The sequence below is a fragment of the Lycorma delicatula genome, chromosome 11, assembly GCF_047948215.1.
Source record: "Lycorma delicatula isolate Av1 chromosome 11, ASM4794821v1, whole genome shotgun sequence".
Classification (NCBI taxonomy): domain Eukaryota; kingdom Metazoa; phylum Arthropoda; class Insecta; order Hemiptera; family Fulgoridae; genus Lycorma; species Lycorma delicatula.
In genome coordinates this window covers 7,277,340-7,298,964 of record NC_134465.1, presented here as the reverse complement: position 1 = coordinate 7,298,964, position 21,625 = coordinate 7,277,340, and the positions used below count along the sequence as shown (strand labels likewise).

Genomic DNA, 21,625 nt, shown 5'->3' with positions numbered 1-21,625 from the left:
TTCTTACTGCTGTAAAAATTTCAGATTTTTTCCACCTGTCACACATATGGTTTTTGGTCCCCAAAAATGAAATATTTTCAAAATCTTACAATTTGGCGGCCATTTATTTAATGAAAGACCTTTGGTAAAAGTCCATTTTTTTTTAAAGTACTACTAGTACCTTAGACTTAAAGGTTAAAAACAGGTCTGTTACCTTAAGCACTACATTATTTATTTTGGGTCCAAAATTTGAAAAAAAAAAATAATCTAGCCCCACAAGTAAAAATAGGCCGAAAAATCAAAACAAACTGTCTTGGTTTCGGTGATGACTTGGCACTGCTAGCAACTAACATTGACAAAGTTAAATCAAAGATATTAGAATTTCAAAACATTACAAAATAAAATTGGCCTCAAAATATCATTCAAAAAGACAGAATTATGCGCCAAGAACCAACACAATTAAAAGAAGTAAACGTAAATGGTAATAAAATCAAAATAGTAACCAGATTTAAATACCTCGGTAAAATAATAACAAACAACCTAAACAAAAAACCTAGATTCAAATAAGAAGAAAAAACTAGCTAAAGCTCAAAAATTAACCTGGTACACTTACAATAAAAAATGCCTATCAATAAACACAAAACTAAGATACTACAACACAGTTATAAAACCAGAAGCCTGCCACTTATGCACCACAAACCCTCTGAACAAAAAATCAAAGATGGACAGACTCCAGAAAATTGAAAGAACCTGCATCAATAAAAAGTACCAGAAAGACGGGTAGTGGTTTATTTGTGCCCAATAAAGTTGTGTACAAAGTGTTAGAACCCATCACAGACACCATGCATAAGAGGAGAATACAATTCTTTGAACATATCATGAGAATGCAAGATTCAAGACTTCTGATACTAGTATGGTACAATCTCGATTCGAAAAACACCAAAACAGGATGCAGATGGATCAGAGAAATAAGAGAGAATCTGAAGGAAATTGGCCTTACATCAGAAGACCACAGATAAGATAAAATTCAAGAACAAAAACACTTGCTTCACACTCACAAGAATAAACTCACAAGAACATTTTTTTGCACAATAGAAAAGGCACAAAGATCAGAACGTATGAAAATGTACTGGGAGGATTGCAAGGCCTAAACAGTCCCATTAAACAGACTTGGATAATGGACTGACCAAAGTGAGCCTATGCGGTCATAAAAAAAAATAAATAAATAAAAGGCAATGTATATATTGCACTGTTTGTTAACAGAAAGAGAAACCAAATTTGTTTGTTTACCATATTTTCCTTATGATTGTGACATACATAAAGCATCTGAAAAATCAGAATTTAAAGTCGCTTTCTCTGAGAGTATTAATGTTTATTTTACATTACTTGCTATGTATGACAAAAGAGTTACTTGCAGGGCTGAACATAGCCTACATTTTGATGTTCAACAGTAAATTACCTCAACAAAAATGAACATAAAACTAGTTCATTCCTTACATTTTCTATAAAGTGTTTTATCTGGCATACAATGCTTATTATTTTTAGGAATGCTTATATATAAAAGTAATTTTAAGAGGTAACTTCTGTCTCGTATCTGGTAATCTGCAGCTGTATTTTTTCAGCACAAAATGCATGTAATTGAGATTTACTGTTTTTATTTAAATCAGAATAAATTACAGACAGATTTTTTTAAATATATTTTTCGGAAGATGAATAAAGTTTTCTTCAAAATATTTATTTTGAAGAATAATAATTTATTTTGTAATTAAATTAAATTAATAATAATTTATTTTGATTGACAGAGGCAAAAGTAGAACAGACAGAAATAATTAAGTTAAACCAATAATAATTAGGTAAACAAAACAAATATAAAAATTACACAACTCAAATGATGACAACAAAACAAACAATAGTCAAAGCTTATATGGTGAATTAAATAAACTAACAAAAATAAGATCTTATAAAAATATTCAACATAAGGACAGTAATATAATATTACTACTATCACAAGAATTAATTGACAAAGGTTAAATGTACAGTAAACATTCCATGGTGATAAACAATAAGCAACTTACTAATGCAAGAACACAAATCAAGTTTAATTCATCGAAAACTACAATTACAAAATTAATAATGGGTGAAAGAAGAATTTATTTATAAATAAGCCTCTGTTTCAGATTCTTTTATATACTCTCTCACTCTCTCTCTCTCTATTTATATAAATATATATTTATTAATTTATTTAAATTAAACTTTTTGTAGTCTGTATCTCCTCTGTATGTAAATTTTGGCTAATCATATAATATAATATTTTTTCAGCTACTCCATGAAGTACAGAATTAAAGAACATTATTACTTTTACTTTTTTTTTCTCATTAATGCACGTTCAGGCATATGCGCCCATCTTCAGTAACGTTTTCTTTAATTTTTTTTTACTTTCTTTACAATTACACATTAAAATAAAATATAATACATTAAAATTTATAAAACAAATATGTTTTCAGTCAAAAAAGTTTTTCTAAAAAAATTTAAAACTTTCTTATAACATGTTATCTGTATATTAATACAGTATACATACATATCTGCATGTTAATACAGTACTGTATTAACATTCAGAAAAAAATTTGTACGAAAATTTTAGATAATAGTTTTAAAATAAAAAAAAATTATTTTTTTGACTGAACAAATATTTGTTCTATAGATTTTAATGTATTATATTTTATTATAATGTGTAAATGTAAAGAAAGAAAAAAAAATTAAAGAAAGCACTGCTGGGCTTATGCCTGAAAGCTCTTTAATGAGCAAAAAAAAAGTAAAAGTAAGAATGTTCTTTAATTCTGACTTTGTGGAGTGGATGAAAAATATTATACTATATGATTAGCTAATAAACATATTTATACAATAAAGGATTACCCAAATCAAATTGTGTAATTTTATATACGATATAACCTCATACATGCTGACATACATTGTACTTACTCGTGTCAATTCATATATGTGAATTTTCAAACAATTTTTTTTTTTTTGAAAACATTCAAAAATAAAATATTCAGCCAATACAATAATCTCACTAATTATCGCATTTTAATTTCAATATAGACAATAAAATCAATCTATCTCATAAATCATGCACATACTTTTAGAATAAAATGATTGTCAAAAATTTCCGTGAGTAAATACAGTATGAGTTTTAGCAAAATGAGATGAATGAAACGATAGAAACTTTCGTAAATCAAACCTGCTATCGCTCAGGGACGTCGATGTTGCCGCCGACTGTGAAATACGTTCATGGACGTTCCAACGTTTCTGGACGTTCGGTTAAGACGCGCGGCACCCAACGTGCACAAACCTCTCTGAAGCCTAAATAGTCATGAACAATGTGCTCAATAGCAGCTTTTGAATCATCAGGATAAAGAACGGCCAGTCGGATATCGTTGAGCGACGATCTTTTCTGATTTCATCATCGACGCGTTTCAACAAATCCTCGGTGATTATAGAGGACCTTCCCGAACGTTAGTCAACAAACACATTAATTCTGTTATTTCTAAACCTTTCACACCATTTTCGGACGTTTCTTTCATTCATTACGTTATCACCGCACACAGCAAACAATTGCCTACGAATTTCAGCCAAATTAACCATTTTGATTGACGGTTTAAAAAAAGTATGACTACGTATTTCACAGTCGGCAGCAACATGGATTTTCCTATTCATTTAGTAACGTAATAAATCACAAGTAACCAAAGATACTTCAACTCGACAAATTACAGACAACAATATAGTGTATACATTTCTAACGTGACCGTGAACGACTCAGGGTCGTCAACGTTAAGGAGAGAAATTTCCTAGCGGTCTATAGAAATAACCCTCCTATAAACATTAAATATTTATTTACTATAATGTCGTTTTTTTACCTACCAAAGAAAAATTATCATTTCCTATCGGCTATTGGAAAAACGTAACCTATAATTCTAATACCGACTGTCAACAATATAATTCTATTCAGTTTCATTAAAATTACATCTTCTGGGAACACAAAATTCCGAAAATATTTCCAAACCTTTATGAAGCACGTTTTCTAATATCAGAAGTATCGTTTTTTATATATTAGAATTATTAACATCCGATCACCAAGGAAAACTATTTATCTATATTGTTTCGATTCTCTTTTATTTATGTATTTAGACTAGTTATCACACAGTCAGGCTCTTTTAAGGGCCTGAAAGACAAATTTCCAGTTGCTTTATCGTACATCTTGCGATTCTTCAGGAAAAACTAAATACTACTTATAATTTTCGTAAAATCAACATTATTTACTATTTTGTTACATGTCATCGTGTATCGACCGACTTTCCATTCCGGTGAACAATCAAAATTTAAAACCGCTATATGCCTTTAAGTTTATTCGACTGATAAAACTAACAGGTGAAATGAATTATAAATATGTAAATCTAATACTCATATCCGAGAAAATCCATATCCTGTTTTGACGAGTGCCACACATATCGATGTTAGTTGAAAAATACGTAAAAAAAATTTAATACGTTATTTTGCGCACGGACAGGTTCCTTTTTGAAATTTTTGATAAGTATAATCCATAAAAATAAATTTTTCACGTATTAAATTCAAATCTTGCACTATATGTATGCACTTCGTTGAATAATAAATGGATATATATTGGTTAAAAAAAAATACTGCTTTTATGATTTTCGGATAAAATTATGTTGACAACAATCTATCTTTTGTTTGGCCGAAAGGAATCTTTCTCTGGATGGTTGTAAGGCTTTGTGTCTGATAAAATGTAGGGTTTCTTAATGGTATGAGTTATAGCATTAACAACATTCAGGGATGGCATCTATCTTATTTGTTAATTTGTTGCGTTCCAACTAATAAGTTTTATTCTCACCTTATGATTGGCTAATAAACAAGGATCGTGACTGGTTTGACTTTAGTGCCTTATCAATAACTGTCAGTCTCTTTTACAGTTCTGATTGGTGGGAATTTGTGACTTCTTGATTGATCAATCGTTTTTGTATATTTGATTCGTTATTAAAATACGGTATTCTTATTGGCTAGTTACAGAATTAATCTTTGGGAACGATGAAATTGAAGTGTAATATTTGCAAACGTTTTTTGTGCGATCTCTTGTGAGGCAGTGTATGGGCCGTTCTTTTTTATGGAAACGACAGTAACCGGTATGATATACCTGGATATGTTACAATTATGGCTTATGACTCAACTACTCAACGACTTCATTTTCCAGCAAGATGGTTGTCCTGCCCGTTTTCATAACGAGGTTCGACAATACCTTAACATTAGCTCGGCGCTACAGGACGTGCGTCTGAAAAAGACCAACACATTATGCTGTGGCCACCAAGATTACCAGACCTCACGCCATGTAATTTCTTTCTCTGGGGTTACGTGAAAGATAAGGTGTTTATCCCACCAATCCGCACGATATCGCTGAGCTAAAGGATCGCATAATAAATGCAATCAACTCTATCGAAAATGACATGTTAGAACGAGTTTGGTAAGAGCTAGACTTTCATGTTGATATGTGCCATGTCATCAGAGGAGCACATATTGAACATTTATAGATTTTATCAAAAACTGTTTGAGTCCCTGCATCACCTCGTACAACTTTCATTTAGATAAGTGAAATACTTTTTTTGTACTGAATTTTTTAACTCCTAAGAACATTATGAAACGCGCTGTATAAAGTGTATAAATATTTGCAACATTTTGAAAAAAATAAAATCCCATTCTCTCCCCAGCTGATATTGATCACAAAATTTTACCAACAAATTGTCCCATATACACGCGTCTCTATACAAAATTTCATCAAAACCAGTTTATCCAGACAAACGTTATTAAGCTTCAAACACGCCATCGTACATGTATACATTGTTTTTTGAGTTCCTGGGTTGTCAAACATCAAGAAATGAAAAACCCATTTTTTGACTGATTTCCTTCTTGTAGCAAATCTCTAGAGCTATGATATAAGGAAAGTAAAAATATATACATATACATAGATTTGACTTTTCTTCAAAATTTGACTTCTTGAATTTGATACTACATTAAATAAAAGTACTAACATCAACTTACTGACCCCCTTAATTTGGAACAACTTCAAGAAGTTGAAGTTTAAGTTAGTATGAAAAGATTTTTTTTAATTTTTTGGGGTTGTATTTTGTAATCAGTTTTTTAAATACATTTTAAATAGATTTTTTTTAGTTTTTCTTTATTTTAAGAACGGTTTGCTCCAGAAAAAACTACTACATGAAACAAATTTATAAGAAATGAAAAGAAGGGAAATCACTAATAGAAATTAAGTACAAAGGAACAATGTAATCAGAATGCTATCTATAAAGCATGAACTAAGGCTTCCTGGAATGCAATAAAATGAAGTAATTTTTAACTGAAAAATTAAAACTAGGTTCTTCTATCAATTTTCTTGAATATTTTATACAAAAAATATTTTGAATATAACAATAATTCCAGGTTCAGTAACATTACAATTTAAAAATTCAATACCAAGCAACAACAGCAAAATATCTATATCTTCAAACTGTTTAACTGTTTAATTTTTTATTTAAAATTTTTTCCAATAAAATTATCTTGAAAAAGTTACAAGGCACCACAACGCAGACTTCCTTTATTAAATAATAAAAAAGAATCATTTGATGAAGAGTAAAGCTTGAAGTACATAAAACAAAAGTCAAACAGGGATTGAATTGAAAACCATCCCTTTTTTGAAGCGACTTGAAAGATTGGAAACTTATGATTTTAAACAAAATCACCAATGCAAACGTTTAAACAATTAAAATTATTTCTAAATATCCATTAAGGTACTTATCATTTTGTACCTTAAGTCACTACAATTAGGGAATATAAGTAGATAAATGGGTTAATCACAGAAACCATTTTCAAAAAAAAATAATAAAAATTTTAACATATAAACGTTACACAAAATATTAGGAACAAAATAGAAAAGAAATAAATAAATACCCTTAAGAATTGGTATAGATATTCTTGATTTTTCGGTAAGATAACCGAATTTATCTTCTGCAACAGGAGTTGTTAGAGGGGCACCTTTATCTTTCCAGTCTGGTATTAATTCATTAAGAGCGACTGGATCAATAACAGCACCAGATAAAATATGACCGCCTAAAACAAAAATATTATTAAAACATTACAATAAAGAAATATATATGTCCAATTAATAACAAAAATAGCATTTAAATAATTAATGTTATACATTAATACAGTCAGGTATCCATAAATTCCACTACATATGATATACACATCTTGCGTGTAGTCTACAGTGTTCTATAGTAAGGTGGATAATGCACATGATGTCTCATCAAATCTAGTATTTTAATAGGTACAAATGTACCTATTTACCCTCAAAAGAAAAACACAATACAAAGCTATATGAAAGTAATCTAAACATATAACATAATAAAACAGGAATGTTTTATGTACTTCTTTTTTAAATCTATGTACAAATCTTTTTAAAATAACCAAAATTCTACATACGAATAACAGCTGCTAAATTAATGATTTTAACAATTATTAACAGTAAAGTTTTTTTTTATTTTTCCTGAAGCTTTGTGGGCTAATAAATCTTTATTAGGCTATCAGAAAAAATTGTATTTACAATAATAGTAATAAATCATTATTTAGAAAACTATAATGTAAATAAAAAAAGGTCGATTTAAATGTTGAAAACTTGTAATTTTGGATATCACATATAACATGATATAAAATTTTCCAGTCATGTCAATATGTGTGGCAGACTACAAACCAATGCTGCATTCATGTTACAATGCTGCGGATGCAGTGCTCTGCGGCAAGCTACTTTTAAATGTTAATTTTTGACATCTGGTATATACGTATATATGAAGACAGAAAATTATATTGATAGCAGAAACAACAGAAATTTAGAAAAACACAAAAATTAAATCCACCTTTGGATAGGCATAATGAAATTAAGTTCAGCTATTGTGTTACTTAGATGTAGATTCTGCTTTCAATAAGCTTTTAACTAGAAAAACTGTATAAGCTTTTAGCTTGTTTATTATTGTGTTTTTTAAACTAAACTTAAATTTTTCCATACATTTTAAAATGTAATCGAGATAGAAATTGGATAAAAAAATTGCCTCCCATCTTGGCTGTTACATTAAAAAATACACTTTGTTAAAAAAAAGCCTTCATCTGTGATTTTGTTATAACTTAGACTACCACATTATTTAGATAACTGTCTAAAATTTCAAACAATTATTTTATGAGATGTTAATTTTTTTCCAATCACCTTTTGTTTTATTCTGTATGACAAACAGTGATGTGTGAAGATTCTTCATCAAAACTATGTTTACTTAAAATTACGAGTTTGTAATACTCATATATTGTTATACTTTTTATGTAAAAATTAATTTGTTTACGGTAACAAATTTTTAAACGACAAAAAATATTTAATAATACCAAAAGATTGCTATTTAAAGATCAGATTGCTTCATAGTTGAAAAATATAGCTTATTTCACGATTCATACTATCTGTACTAGTCTTAATACAAAAAGATATAATTGGCAACAGTCGTCCTAATTTCACTGATTTTGCTGAAAATAATTATGTTTTCTACCAAACTCCCTCTTGCAAATAGAGTGAAAATTCCACATTTATAGAATTACATTTTACCGGCAGTTTGTTCTGCTTTTTGTTATGTTTCGTATGATAGTGACTTGGCTCTATAAAGAAAGCAACATGAAGTTACTTCACATCTCATTTTCCCTATTGTGTCTGGTATCACAAGCAAAACTTGAGCTGTTTTTATAAGGTTACATTCAACAATTTTAGTCACAAAAAATAACAGCGAACAACAATAAAGATTATACAGCATTTTGTAACACTAAGTTTTCTTATACTTTTTAGCTGTTACTTTATTAAAAAAATATATATAATAAGTAAGAAAAAAAAGATAAATAAACTAATAATAAAAATACTTTACCCATTTCAGCAGCTTTCTCAACAAGGCATACTCTTAATTCTTTTCCATTTGCTTCAGCAAGCTGTCTTAATCTGATGGCAGCTGACATACCAGCTGGACCCCCTCCAACAATTAAGACATCTGCTTCATCTACATATCTTTCCATATTTACATCTGTAATGAAATTTAAATATGATAAAACAAAGAGACTACTTGCAACTGATAGAGATCAGAAGTTTTATTTTTGCTTTTATAGATTATTGTGATTATTATATACAGAACATTTTTTCTATGTTAAATAATCTAAGAAAATATAAATATATAACCTACATATGTACTATGAAATGCATTATAAATTTCACTTGAATATACTCCTGAAAGACTTGCTTTAAAAATCAAAACACAGATAAAATGTTTATGTTTTTACCCAAATATTTTACAGTCTTGATCCCAGACTGCTTACAATATCCTAGCCTTCCTGATCTGTAGGCAGGCTATTGAATCTTCAAAACCAATTAATATCAGCACAAAAGGAAGAACTGAGCAAATAAAACTGAATAGATACTTAGATAAAGTGAAAACAATAATAGCAAAAAAATAAAAAAGAATAATGAAAATAGGTAAAGACTCATTTAAAAGAAAAAAAACAGTTATTTTATAATAGTGTGGAACTAGAATAGAAGGAGTCTATCATAAAATTTGTGAATTATTATGTTAGAGTGTACTTCTATATGGATGTGAAACAAGGATACTAAGAAAAGAAAGACTAGAGCCATTTAAAATTTGGACATAAAAATTGGAGGTAGTACAGTCAATTTGTATTTTTATTTAAAATCCTTACCTACAAATTGATGTTTTTTCCATATATTAGGGATGATGAGAGAAGCTTAACTCCAGATTTTTAACATCCCCCTCCCATAGATTTTTGAAAAACTCAAAAAGTTTTTGAAATGCGTTTTTCTCTGAATCTATGCATTTTAGAGAAAAGTTTTCCAAAAACAAAAAATGTAGAGGACATTCTCCTCTACAATTAATGTCTTTGAAGTTATGCTGTATAATTTGAAATTGAAATACTAGGTGGCGCTGAAGTTGTAAAAAACATGTTTTTTCGGTTTTTTCACCGGAAAAAAATGTTTTTCATGTATTGCACTTGGAAAAGTTGTTCATCTCAAAAAACAGACAACTTTTATTTAAACAATTTTCTTGTACAACTTACTGTTTTGGAGCTGTAGCTTGTGAAAGTGTTGTGAATTGGGCACATGTTCAAAACCGGTCTACTCGTTTACAATGTTTTTTACAACTTCACCGCCACCTAGTATTTCAATTTCAAATTATACGGCATAACTTCAAAGACATTAATTGTAAAGGAGAATGTCCTCTACATTTTTTTTTTTAAACTTTTCTCTAAAATACATAGATTCAGAGAAAAACGCATTCAAAACCTTTTTGAGTATTTCGAGTTTTTCAAAAATATATGGGAAGGGAGATGTTAAAAATCTGGAGTTAAGCTTCCCTCATCACCCCTAACGCACGATTTTCAAATACAGCCTATTTTGATGACGAATTGCCGGTACTAAGAAGATTAAGTAGATAGAAAAAGTGAAAATGAAATATAAGGAAGGTTAACAAAAACAGAATATTAATAAATCAACATAGAAAGGTATACCATATGGGACATAACATGAAAGGAAAAGGATTCATTAAAAAATTACTAGAAGAGGCAGTTGGGAAAAGGGAAATGGATGTGAAGAAAGGACCTGCCTCAGGGCAGTACATATAATAGTTTCTTTAAAAATAAATTTAATTTTTCAAACATAAAATTTGATTACATATCCTTATTGTTTTAAAATTAGAACCAAATAATTATTACACTACATTAATCACAAACACAATAAAAAAGTTGGTATATTACATATAAACACAATAGACTAAAATAGAAAAAAAAGTCATACAAACCAATAAGAAGGAATCAAAGTGAGTAGGAGTAAAGGAATAAAAATTATTATCAGGAATAATATTAGGAATGTGTATGATTGCATGCAGAATATCCATACCAAATAAAGTACAAAAGTGTACAAATGATCTGTAAAAAACAAATAAAAATATTTAATAAAATAAATAAATAAAAATATTTTCAGAAAAATAATAAAAACCTTATATTAAAATCATCCTCAAATTGAATATATCGATTTCATGGACACACACACACACACACATTTCTTTTCCCAGTATCTTCAAACATTTTGGAAATTAATAATGGATTAACATTAATGAACTTTTCCAGAAACAATTCACTATTTCTGGGGATACGTAGCTTTTTTCCATTAGAATATTTTCATTCTCTGCAAATTCTAAAGAAGAACAAGGTTTCACCTCTGTCTATTCTTAAATAACTTTTAGTAAGTGAAGAAAATGCAATTTCTTACAATTATTCAAGCCATTCAGCCCAAAATTGTTGATTAAAAATACCTTAACCAGGTCCTGGGTAAAGATATTCTACTCTCCTAAAGAACTGATGATAGGATTAATATCCAGACCTGGTTTAGGTTTTGAAGCATCTTTTAGAAGTAGATGAGATTGTTTATCCTGTTTCCCAGTCAGTTTGTGGATAAATCATTCATTTTTTATTACTTACCCTTTCAAGATCAAGTTAAATGAAATTTAACTTGATCATACATAAACTACATCTTCAGCATCATAACATTTTGTAGTAACAGTTATACAAATAGATCAGACTGGGAGCTTTAGTTTCTTATACTGTGGTAATTCAAAAAGCCTAACCAAAGTTATTATCAGTTAACAACATGCATCCTAATCTCTTGTAATATATATAGGGACTGGCAGGAAAAAAGAATATATCAAAACAAAAATTTGTGTGTAATCTTGTTTTCTGGGTACAAGTTCTACGTCTTTGCTAGGTCCGTAAAACCGCACAAGAAGGATCAGAAAATTAGGATTATAAAAAAATGCCTTTTAGGCTGTTGTGTGCAAAGTTATGTCCACACAATCTAGTATCAAAATGTAATAAGAATATTATGCATAACAACAATTCACTAGGTTATTTGAACAAAAAATTACTGTATAAAAAATGTTGAATTTACTCAATATCCACAAGATAAAGATTGCATATGTTTCCATCTAAATAATGCCTTATTTAGAGAAAATAAATTGAATAAAATTTCAGTACAGAAGCTGAAATACTGAAATAATATAAATTAAATAAACTTTTTTAACGTTAATTAAAAAGAAGGACAGGCACTAAAAATAACCCACCAGGTTGGTCCAGTGATGAACGCGTCTTCCCAAATCATTTGATTTGGAAGTCGAATGTTCCAGTGTTCAAGTCCTAGTAAAGGCAGCTCTGTAAGCTGTAATTTCACAGCTTACATAAAACAAATTTAGTTTACGGCAGACTGGTGTAGCCGTGAAGATTAATGCATCAGGTTCCGTGTTGTGAAGATTAACGCATCAGGTTCCGTGTCGACCGGACCATCAAGTTCAAGACCCAGCCATACGAAGTTACTTTTTAACTTTTTAAATATTATTCATTTATTTAATTCTATTACTCATAAGTGCCATCAGAACAAAACAGTAGTTTGAGCATTTTTTGGGGTGGGTGCGGTTTGCAAAGTATTTTTTTGCAAATATTGTTATTTTTAATTTTTAACAAATGTGCCAAAGAAAAATATGACCTTAATTAGGTGAAATCTCAAGATACTGAGGGTGACCTTGCTATACAGCCTCACCCCCTTGAGCTTTTAAGTTGAAAAAATTTATCGGTATAAATGCCCCGTATATATATGTCATATGACCGAGTGTGGTAAAAATCGGTCCAGTAGTTCTGGAGATATAAGGTTATTTTTCTTATGAGGAGGAGGCTGACACCGAACACACACATACATATGAACATTAGCATCCGGAAAGTTACCATCCGGTTTTTGGATTCCTTAGGTGTCAACATTAAGATCCGGTGAAAATTGCATATACCCAAATTGAACCGATTACAATACTTTCCCTTTAGAGATATAGCTCTACTACAGCGCTATCTAGGCGGGAAATTAATGTAATTGTAGAATATTCCTTTATATGAAGTCAGTTTAAAAGAAAGCAATTTACACAACTTATTTTCTTTTAATTAACTTTTACAGAGAGATGAAGACCCACATGAAGTCTGTTTATTTCCCCACCCTAATAACACATCACTTTGAGATAAATACTTTTTTAACAAATATTTTTTTACTAAAATCAATCAATCGTTCAAAACAGTACAAAAATAAATTCATTTATAAAACTATAATTTTTAAGGAAGTTGGGAACGTTTCTAAAATTAAAAATAAGTTAATTTTATTTTAATTGCATTTACAATGGTGTTTCTTGAACTAAAAATGAACAGCTTATAAACCAAAAAAACTTTAACTAAATCCAAACTGTTTTAAGAACAGTATCATTCAACATTTCTCAATTCCTTTGAACCTATTTTAAAAATATACAAGCTACAATACTAAATGTTACACTACAATACCAAATGTACAGAGAGATATTTACAATCATCAGCAGGGCTCAGGAAGAACTCAATATATCCAGAAATATAACAATAAAGAGGGAGATGGTAATATTTTAATAATAATGATTAAAAAATACATTAACAACCAGAAAAATAAAAACTGGTTTTTGAAAAATCCTACATAGTTACAATAGGTCAATAAATGATTAAGGAAGCTTAGAACTTTAATTTTAGATAAATACTAACACAAAAAAAAACTATAAATATAAAAATATAATTAAATATAGTAAATAGATATTTCATAATTCTTTTAAATATTCACTGCAAGTTACCAGAAAGAATTTAATCATCCTTTTGTTATTTCTAGATACTACAACCTCTATTCCATTTTACTATTAGTTCATTTTTTTGTGTTGACAGTATGAGTTTACACATTTATGCATTTGAACTGCACTAATAATCACTGTAATTAAGCGTTTTTAACATGAACAACAGAGTAAAGGATTTATGAAGAAAAAATTGTAAATTTTGTCTGGATGAGAATTTTATTAAAAAAGACTTAATACAGATATTAAAATTTTCATGATTAATCAAATTAAATTTTTTTTAGAACGGGGATTTCAAATCAAACAATTCAATTCATATGAAAATTTACTCAGTGTATAAATTCAATGAGATACACAAGTCCTGTTTAACCTTACAATTATTTTTTTTTAAATTATCAAAAGATAACCTCAGTTCTTTATGTAAAGATTATGTAACTACTACAGAATTTTCATTCAAAAAGGTCACAATTTTATATAAATTTAATTTGGCCAATTGTTCAAGGAAGCCATTTGAAAAAAAAATATTAGCAATAGTTTCTGCACAATCAATTTTTTTGCAATAAAAAAGCAATTATTTTTGCATCGGTAGTAAATTGAAATATTTTTGATTTAAACAGCTGAAATTTTAAACTGGGTTAATTTCATTAGCCTCTAAGGATGGTTTTATAAAAATGTACCAGCTACTATATAAGAAAAAACTTTACCATTAACATTACCACTAAACAATAATAAAAAAATGTTATGCAATTTGAAAATATAAAATCATAAATATACTTTAACAGAAAATTATAAAAGCAAAAACGAAGTTACAAAATGTCCTTTTATTAAGAAAATTATTAACTATGTAGCAGTAAATGAGAATGACTCATTTAAATTCACACTGGTGTTTGAATGTTCCAAAATTTAAACAACTTAATGCTATGTGCTATGTGCAAAACTTAGACTAAATTGTATTTTTTATATGGCAGAATACCAATATTATTTTTTCCTTTTTCATTCTCCACATCTATATATCATTTTAGGTAAGTATGTAAAATTTCTGATTTCTAGATTCTACAGTTATAGGGAATACCAAAATGCATACAAAATTGCAATGCAGTATACTAATTCTATTTCAATTTATTCTAATAACTTTTTTCTCTGATTTAAACACCCCTAAGGCAACCAGTCTGCCAATCTAGCATCACCTGGTGTCGTGGCAGCAGCCTGCCCTCCCTGTCTAGCCCTCTGTAGAGGCATCCCACCGGGGTCTCCCTAGCATCATCAGGACATGCCGGCTTCCTCTCCTGGACAGCCAGCCCATCCCTCAGCTACAGAGCTGTCCTTCCTGTCCCTAACCTATGAAGCATCCCTACATTTCGCATATCTGGTATTTACCCATGCGACCCTTCTCTCACACCTAGAGGGGTTAAGTTATTCCAATAACTTAAAAGATGTTAATAGTAATTTATCCAAATGTAACATTTACAAGCATGAATAACTTTTTACAATAAAAGTATAACCAGAAGATCATGTAAACCAGACTTAAATATAAAAAGTAAACATTTCTTTGATATAAGAGGCTTTTTTTAAATGATGGTCATTTTATATAAAAAAAGAAGTGAGTAACATATTATAAACTTTATTATTAATTTAAATAAACATAATATATGAATTATTTATTATTTTCCATATAGTCACCATTCAATGTAACACATTTTCTTATCATACTATTAGCTCTATTATTTAACAATAGAAAACATTTTACCAGAGTGATTTAAACAATCTATTTACTACTTTCAAAACTCTACAAGCCATTGTTTTATATGGAGAAAAAGGTAATAATTTGTAGGTGCAAGATCAGGACTGTACAGAGGGTATTCGAAGACTTCCTAGCAAATTCCCTTTAATTCTTAAAACAGTTTTTGTTTGCAGTGTATGATTTTTTTTATATTTGGGAGGGAAAAAAACACTTTTGCGTTATCATCATCCAGAAAAAACATAATACAATGTTACAAATGAAAACAAATTAAAATTATTATTAAACAGCCCGTAAACAGATGCATGGCCTAAAGAAACAAGATATTCGATAGCATTATCGTATTGTTTCCTAGAATATCTAGGATGTTAGCTCCTAATTTAAATTTACGCCGCAATGCTGGATAACACACACAGTCCATAAGGATGTAGTGCGTCGTTAGTAGGCAGTCGCAATGATCGCAAACTGTTGCATCGATCTGACTTATTAGGTGTCCATGTGAAAGATTAGCATGCCCTATTTGTAAATGGCAAGTAATAACCTCCTCTCTACAGTTTTCCCAGATTAAACAGCTCCATGGTAGCATAGTACGCTTAATGTGTCAGAGTTTATTATCTACTGTAGTAGTCCAGTCACCCTCCCACCTTCCACGAAGTGTGTGTTTAATAGAATTAATAAAATCTGTAGAAGTAACACGAATGGTGAAAGACAGTTGGCTAAAAGCATCTTTAGTAGCAGAATCTGCATGTTCATTACCCAGGATTCCCACACGGTTAGGGATCTAGCAGAACTAACTTGTCGTGTTGTGACAGTTCAACTCGGCGATTGCAGTACGAATTTCAGTGACGATAGGATGTTTAGAATACAAATCATCTTGCAGTGCACTACACGAATCATTACAAATGAGTACGAGACGATATTTTAAGCCGATGATGTTTAAAGACGCACAGTTCAGCATTGTAGATAGTTGTAATACCAGGTAGACCGAACAAATACATTCTGTAACATACAACAAAAGTGCATCCAACAGTATTATTGTATTTCAACCCATCTGTGTATACTACTGTGTCTGGGTTTGTCTTCGATAGAAATTGGTAAAACATTTGCTTAAAGGCAATAGGAGATTTTGTTTTTTTAAAGGTTATAAGGTCATAATTAAAATTTATCACATTGAGTCTCCACAGAGGATAAAAACATTCATTGGTGCTGTACATCATAGATGGGACTCGTACCATTGTAAATGAGAATTTTCAAGGACAGCTTTAAAAACTGGGTGATCCTATCAGATGGGCAGAAAGATGCCAGCAATTGGTCCTGTCTATTTCAAAGTGATGGCTCACTGCAATCAAAAAATATACTTGCGACAGGGCCTGCTCTAAATTGTTCTACCAGGGCATTATTGCGTGGAAACATAATCCCAATGGGGAGCTTCCCATGTTTTTTTTTTTTTGTTTAAATAGTATATCAAGTTTTTTAAGAATTTCACAATACCAATAGGCATTTACAATACTCTCAGGATCAAGAACTCAATAATCAATATCCCTCGGTTGTCTCAAGTGACCATAAGCTTTCTGCCAAAATATTTTTCTTAAATTTCTTGGGCCTGGGAGATGATGAATCCTGGCACTGCATAGACTGCTGCTTTGTTTCATATTAGAGTAGGATATCAAAGTCTCACCTCTGTCACGACATAGTTAAACAGTTCATCACCTTCATTTTGGTAGCAGTGTGGAAAGACTTTTTCCTTGAATTATTTGTCAACATTTTTGGCACCCACCTAATGCGCAACTTCCTGTAATCCAGTTTTTACATGACTGAATAAATGACATAAAAATCAAGAAATTCATTAGATAATTGTGAAGCTGTAAATTGTCTATTTTTGAAGGTTTTTGTAAATTTTTTTCAAAAAAACATTTGCGATTACAGACAACTTAACACAATGTTCTTCATCATGAACATTAGTCTTGCCCTCTAAACACGAACGACATGATTTTCTAACTTTATCTACACGCATAAAATTTAAGCCATAATCATATCTTTGTGGATTACAACAGCAGATTTGTTTTTCGACATTAAGAAATTAATTACTATTTGAATTTCACACTTCACGAGTTTATTTGCATTGGTAATCATTTAAAAGGACTGCAATCAACAGGAACATGACTGGACGTGCTACCACATAGCTACTGATACAAATAAATGTGCTACACAAGAGTTATCTGTGTATAACAAACAGTAAAGTTCGACTGGCCCTCACTTAAAAAACATAATCAACTTAAGTTGGATAAAAATACATTTAATTCACAAAAAAGTAGTTGATTCTTAAGACTTGATCCAATGATGTATAAAATAAAAATTAAAAAACATACATAACACATTGTTTAATTAAATTTCTTTAGAAATTTTTATCTGCATGCTGTCACTTACATTTTTGTAAAAAAAAGATAATATAATAATACTATGCTCAAGAAAAAAAGGCTAAACTTATTTTCCTATCTAACATTTTGTTTATCTAAAAGAATGCATTAAACATTCCAAATGATAATAACAATTCATTATCATTTCATTATTCAACCAATTTACATTTCTCACAGTTAATATATAAACAATATTATCAGTTTGTATTTTGTTTATAATATTTCTTTTTTTCTACAATGTATTTGCTGATAAATCTGTCATTACTTCCTATTCATGATTACAATTAAAATCCAATAAATTCTACAAACATCCAAGAACAAAAAATACCATTATTAAATGATTTGGTAAACTTAGCTAATCAGAAATTAAAATTAGATTTAGCTAACAACAGGAAGAAAATTTCATAAGGTACAACCTGAACAAACAGTTACCATATTTAAAGAGAACTTAACACTACAAAATATATAGCATCTACAAACTGATATAACAGCACCCTCATTTTATTTTATTTTATATAGGACCAAAATCAAAAATACATCATACTTTAGCATACTTAAAGAATTAGAGCAAATAGCCCAAAAATTTTAAGTTGAATATAGGATAGACCTCAGGAAAAAACATAAAACAAACCTTACATAAAACAACCAAACATAAAAACATATATAAAACCAAGCAGTACACAATCACTAAATAAAGCAATGGTCTTAATGGCCTCGGAATATATAAACTTAACTGTTATGATTGTACGTTTTACATTGGAAAAACAAGATACAATGAACATTTAAAAAGCCCTCAATAGCAATGTAGTTAACTTTTTAAATTTTTTTATGAATCAGAATAAGCCTGATGTGTTTAGGAAATATAACAGAATTACAATTCAAGAGAAAATTCACAAATATGTGCTTCATACCTAATTCGAACTCAAAAGGAAAGCATAAAGCGGCCTTAAGTCAGTATAACAACTAAACTGAAGGTATACATACATCACACATTAATTTATATTAAAAAGAATACTGATTAAAAATTGTACCAAAAAAAATACTTACAGAAAAATGATATGAACTCATGAAAGAAAGGCGGCAAGCTATGTAACTAGACTAATAAAAAACATTGGTGAGAGCTATGTTAGAAGAGGAAAATGAATATATATATATATATATATATATATATATATATATGTTTTCTATACAAAAAGATATTTGAAAAAGTATTTGATTGTGTCAGAGGGGATGAAGTATTGGAAATATTAAAAATTCAAATAGAGTACAATGTAAAGTTAGAACATTACTTAAAGAATTGTACCTGACTCAAATACAGTTATAAAAATAGAGAATGAGAAAACAGAATGATCAACCTAGGAAGAGGAGTAAGGGAAAGTGTTAATTATTCCCAAACTTGTTTATTATGTATACTTTTAAGAAATGAAGAAGATGCTGTAGAAAAAATGAAGGAATCACCATAGAAGGAAGAAGAATTAATTAAATAAGATTCACAAATGATATCAAATCTTTAAATGAAACACACAATATTCCAAGTGATTATTTCAAAATTATAATAAATTATGACATATAATAAAAAATAATATTAGAAAAGCTACAGTTAATAGTTAGAAAACAATAAGCCGATGAATATCTACACAAAAGAAGCAAATAAAACAGTACATATATGTTTAAGTACCCTGTTAAGGGAAGATTGTAAAAATGAAAACAAAATAAAAACAAGAATAGCAATAGCTACAGAATCGTTTAACTGAAATTAAGTTTTTGTTTGGGGGGGAGGGCGAAAAACGCCTGTGCGTTATCATCGCCCGGAATTTTTTTAATAAAAAGGTAAAATAACACTAAAATAATAAAACTAATACAAATTATATAATAAAAAATTTAAAACTAAGTTAAAACAAAGGTTAAAAAAGTGAAATAAAACTCAAAACTAATATCACAGATGGAGTCTTTAAAATATAAAAGCTAAAATAATAGAGAAGGAAACTATATAAAATTTAACTAATTCCGATAGGGAGTGCGAAAGACTCCCTACTCGGATAATAAAATTTAAGACATAGAACCAAAAAAATCAAAATTGAAAGCAAGGGAAAAAAATTATCAAAACTCTTCTAGCGTAAAAAATATATATGACAATATTAAATTTTTTGCAGTAACCTAGTACTACGCAAATACAGAAACATCCGATCCAAAATTTCATTATCATTGTACAAGATACCACGGATGTTTCTAGGTAGATTAAATTTACGACACAAATTAACAGTTGTTTTGGCATTTGATCGTAGCACATGTGTTTGAGATATGGGCATGGAGGAGGCTGGAAAAGATTAAATTAATAAGAACAGAAACTTAAAATAAATAAGAATAGAAAAGCAAACTGCCCGAGATATATCATGAAAAGAAGGGTCGATTTAAACAATGCTAAAAGAATCAGCAGAAGGTGGAAAAATACAGATATCAGAAAAGAATAAAAATTATCTGTACCAGTCTTCTTCTTCTTCCATTACTGAAATTTTTATTAAATTAGCTAAACATCTTAAATATCTTTTCATTTCAAATTATTTAAAAAAAGGAATTATGAATGTCACTGTTTTTTGAAAATATTGAAAAATATCTTTTTAAGGGGTAGAAATAAAAGATAAAGTTTATAACAATAGAAATATCGAGTTATATTACACAAAATAATAACCATACAATGTTTTACATCTTATGTTTTCATAATTAAATCATAATAGACAAAGTGTATTGTTCAAATAAAACACTTTTTAGAAAATAGACCTCTATTAAAATCATTGAACTGAATAATAAACCATTGTTATTGCAGACAAAAGATATATAAGAAATAAACTTTACTTCAACATATGTAGATTAAATGATATACATGAAATAAATAATAATTGAGAAATGTAATATAATGTAAAAATAAATTAATATACAATTAAAAATATATTAAAATTATCAATAAATTAATTTTTAATGAATAAATTCTATACACCCGATCAATTCTTTTCCTCACAGAACAGAGTTGGTTCTACCTGGCTGGTAGTTGTATCCAGGTTATAAGGTATAACATTAATGTAACTGCTTGATGACAGCCAAGTTTACACCTCATTAAATTTACAATCAATTTGCATGATGAAAACTATTTTCATACTTCTTTAATTTTCTCAAATTTGCTTTACAGAATCGAAAAGTATAGTTTAAAGCGACAGGGAGATATCACACACAAAAATTAGTTACAAAATATTACAAATAATCAATACATATTTTAAAAACCTCCCACCAGATTTCAATAAAAAAAAAACAAAATGTAAAACAAAACTACAATTCAGATATCACTATCACTTAGATAGATATTACTTCAAACATCACAAAGAAAGAGTTATGCTAAACATTGGAATAAATTCAAAAAATTATTTTAAAAAACGGCAATGACAATAATAACAATAATTAATAACTACATATTCAATATTTACAAAACATTACAAAAAGATTAATTCTACCATTGTTTATAAAACGTAAACATTAAAATTAAAATTAAAAAAAAATTATTTTTAAACCATGTTAAGCTTGTAAAAAAATGTGCAGTAACATTTTTAAACATTCGGTTTATCATAAATAAAATGTAAGAAAAAACCTTTTTACATTTGATAGGGATTGTCAAAAATAAACTG

At 29.0% G+C, this 21,625-nt stretch overlaps 1 protein-coding gene across 2 annotated transcripts in view; it reads right to left on the bottom strand.

Annotated features, from left to right (window-relative positions):
• The window catches only part of Etf-QO (electron transfer flavoprotein-ubiquinone oxidoreductase), an 88,846-nt gene that overhangs the window by 49,717 nt on the left and 17,504 nt on the right, over positions 1-21,625 (bottom strand). For both annotated transcript variants that reach the window (XR_012758306.1, XM_075378907.1), the window contains exons 3-4: positions 8,988-9,140; positions 6,988-7,146 (exon numbers count right to left, since the gene is read on the bottom strand). Coding sequence is in view for 1 of the 2 variants with exons in the window: in XM_075378907.1 (XP_075235022.1) it covers positions 6,988-7,146; positions 8,988-9,140 (312 nt within the window). In the remaining variant the exon portion in view is untranslated. The remainder of the gene's footprint in view (positions 1-6,987; positions 7,147-8,987; positions 9,141-21,625) is intronic.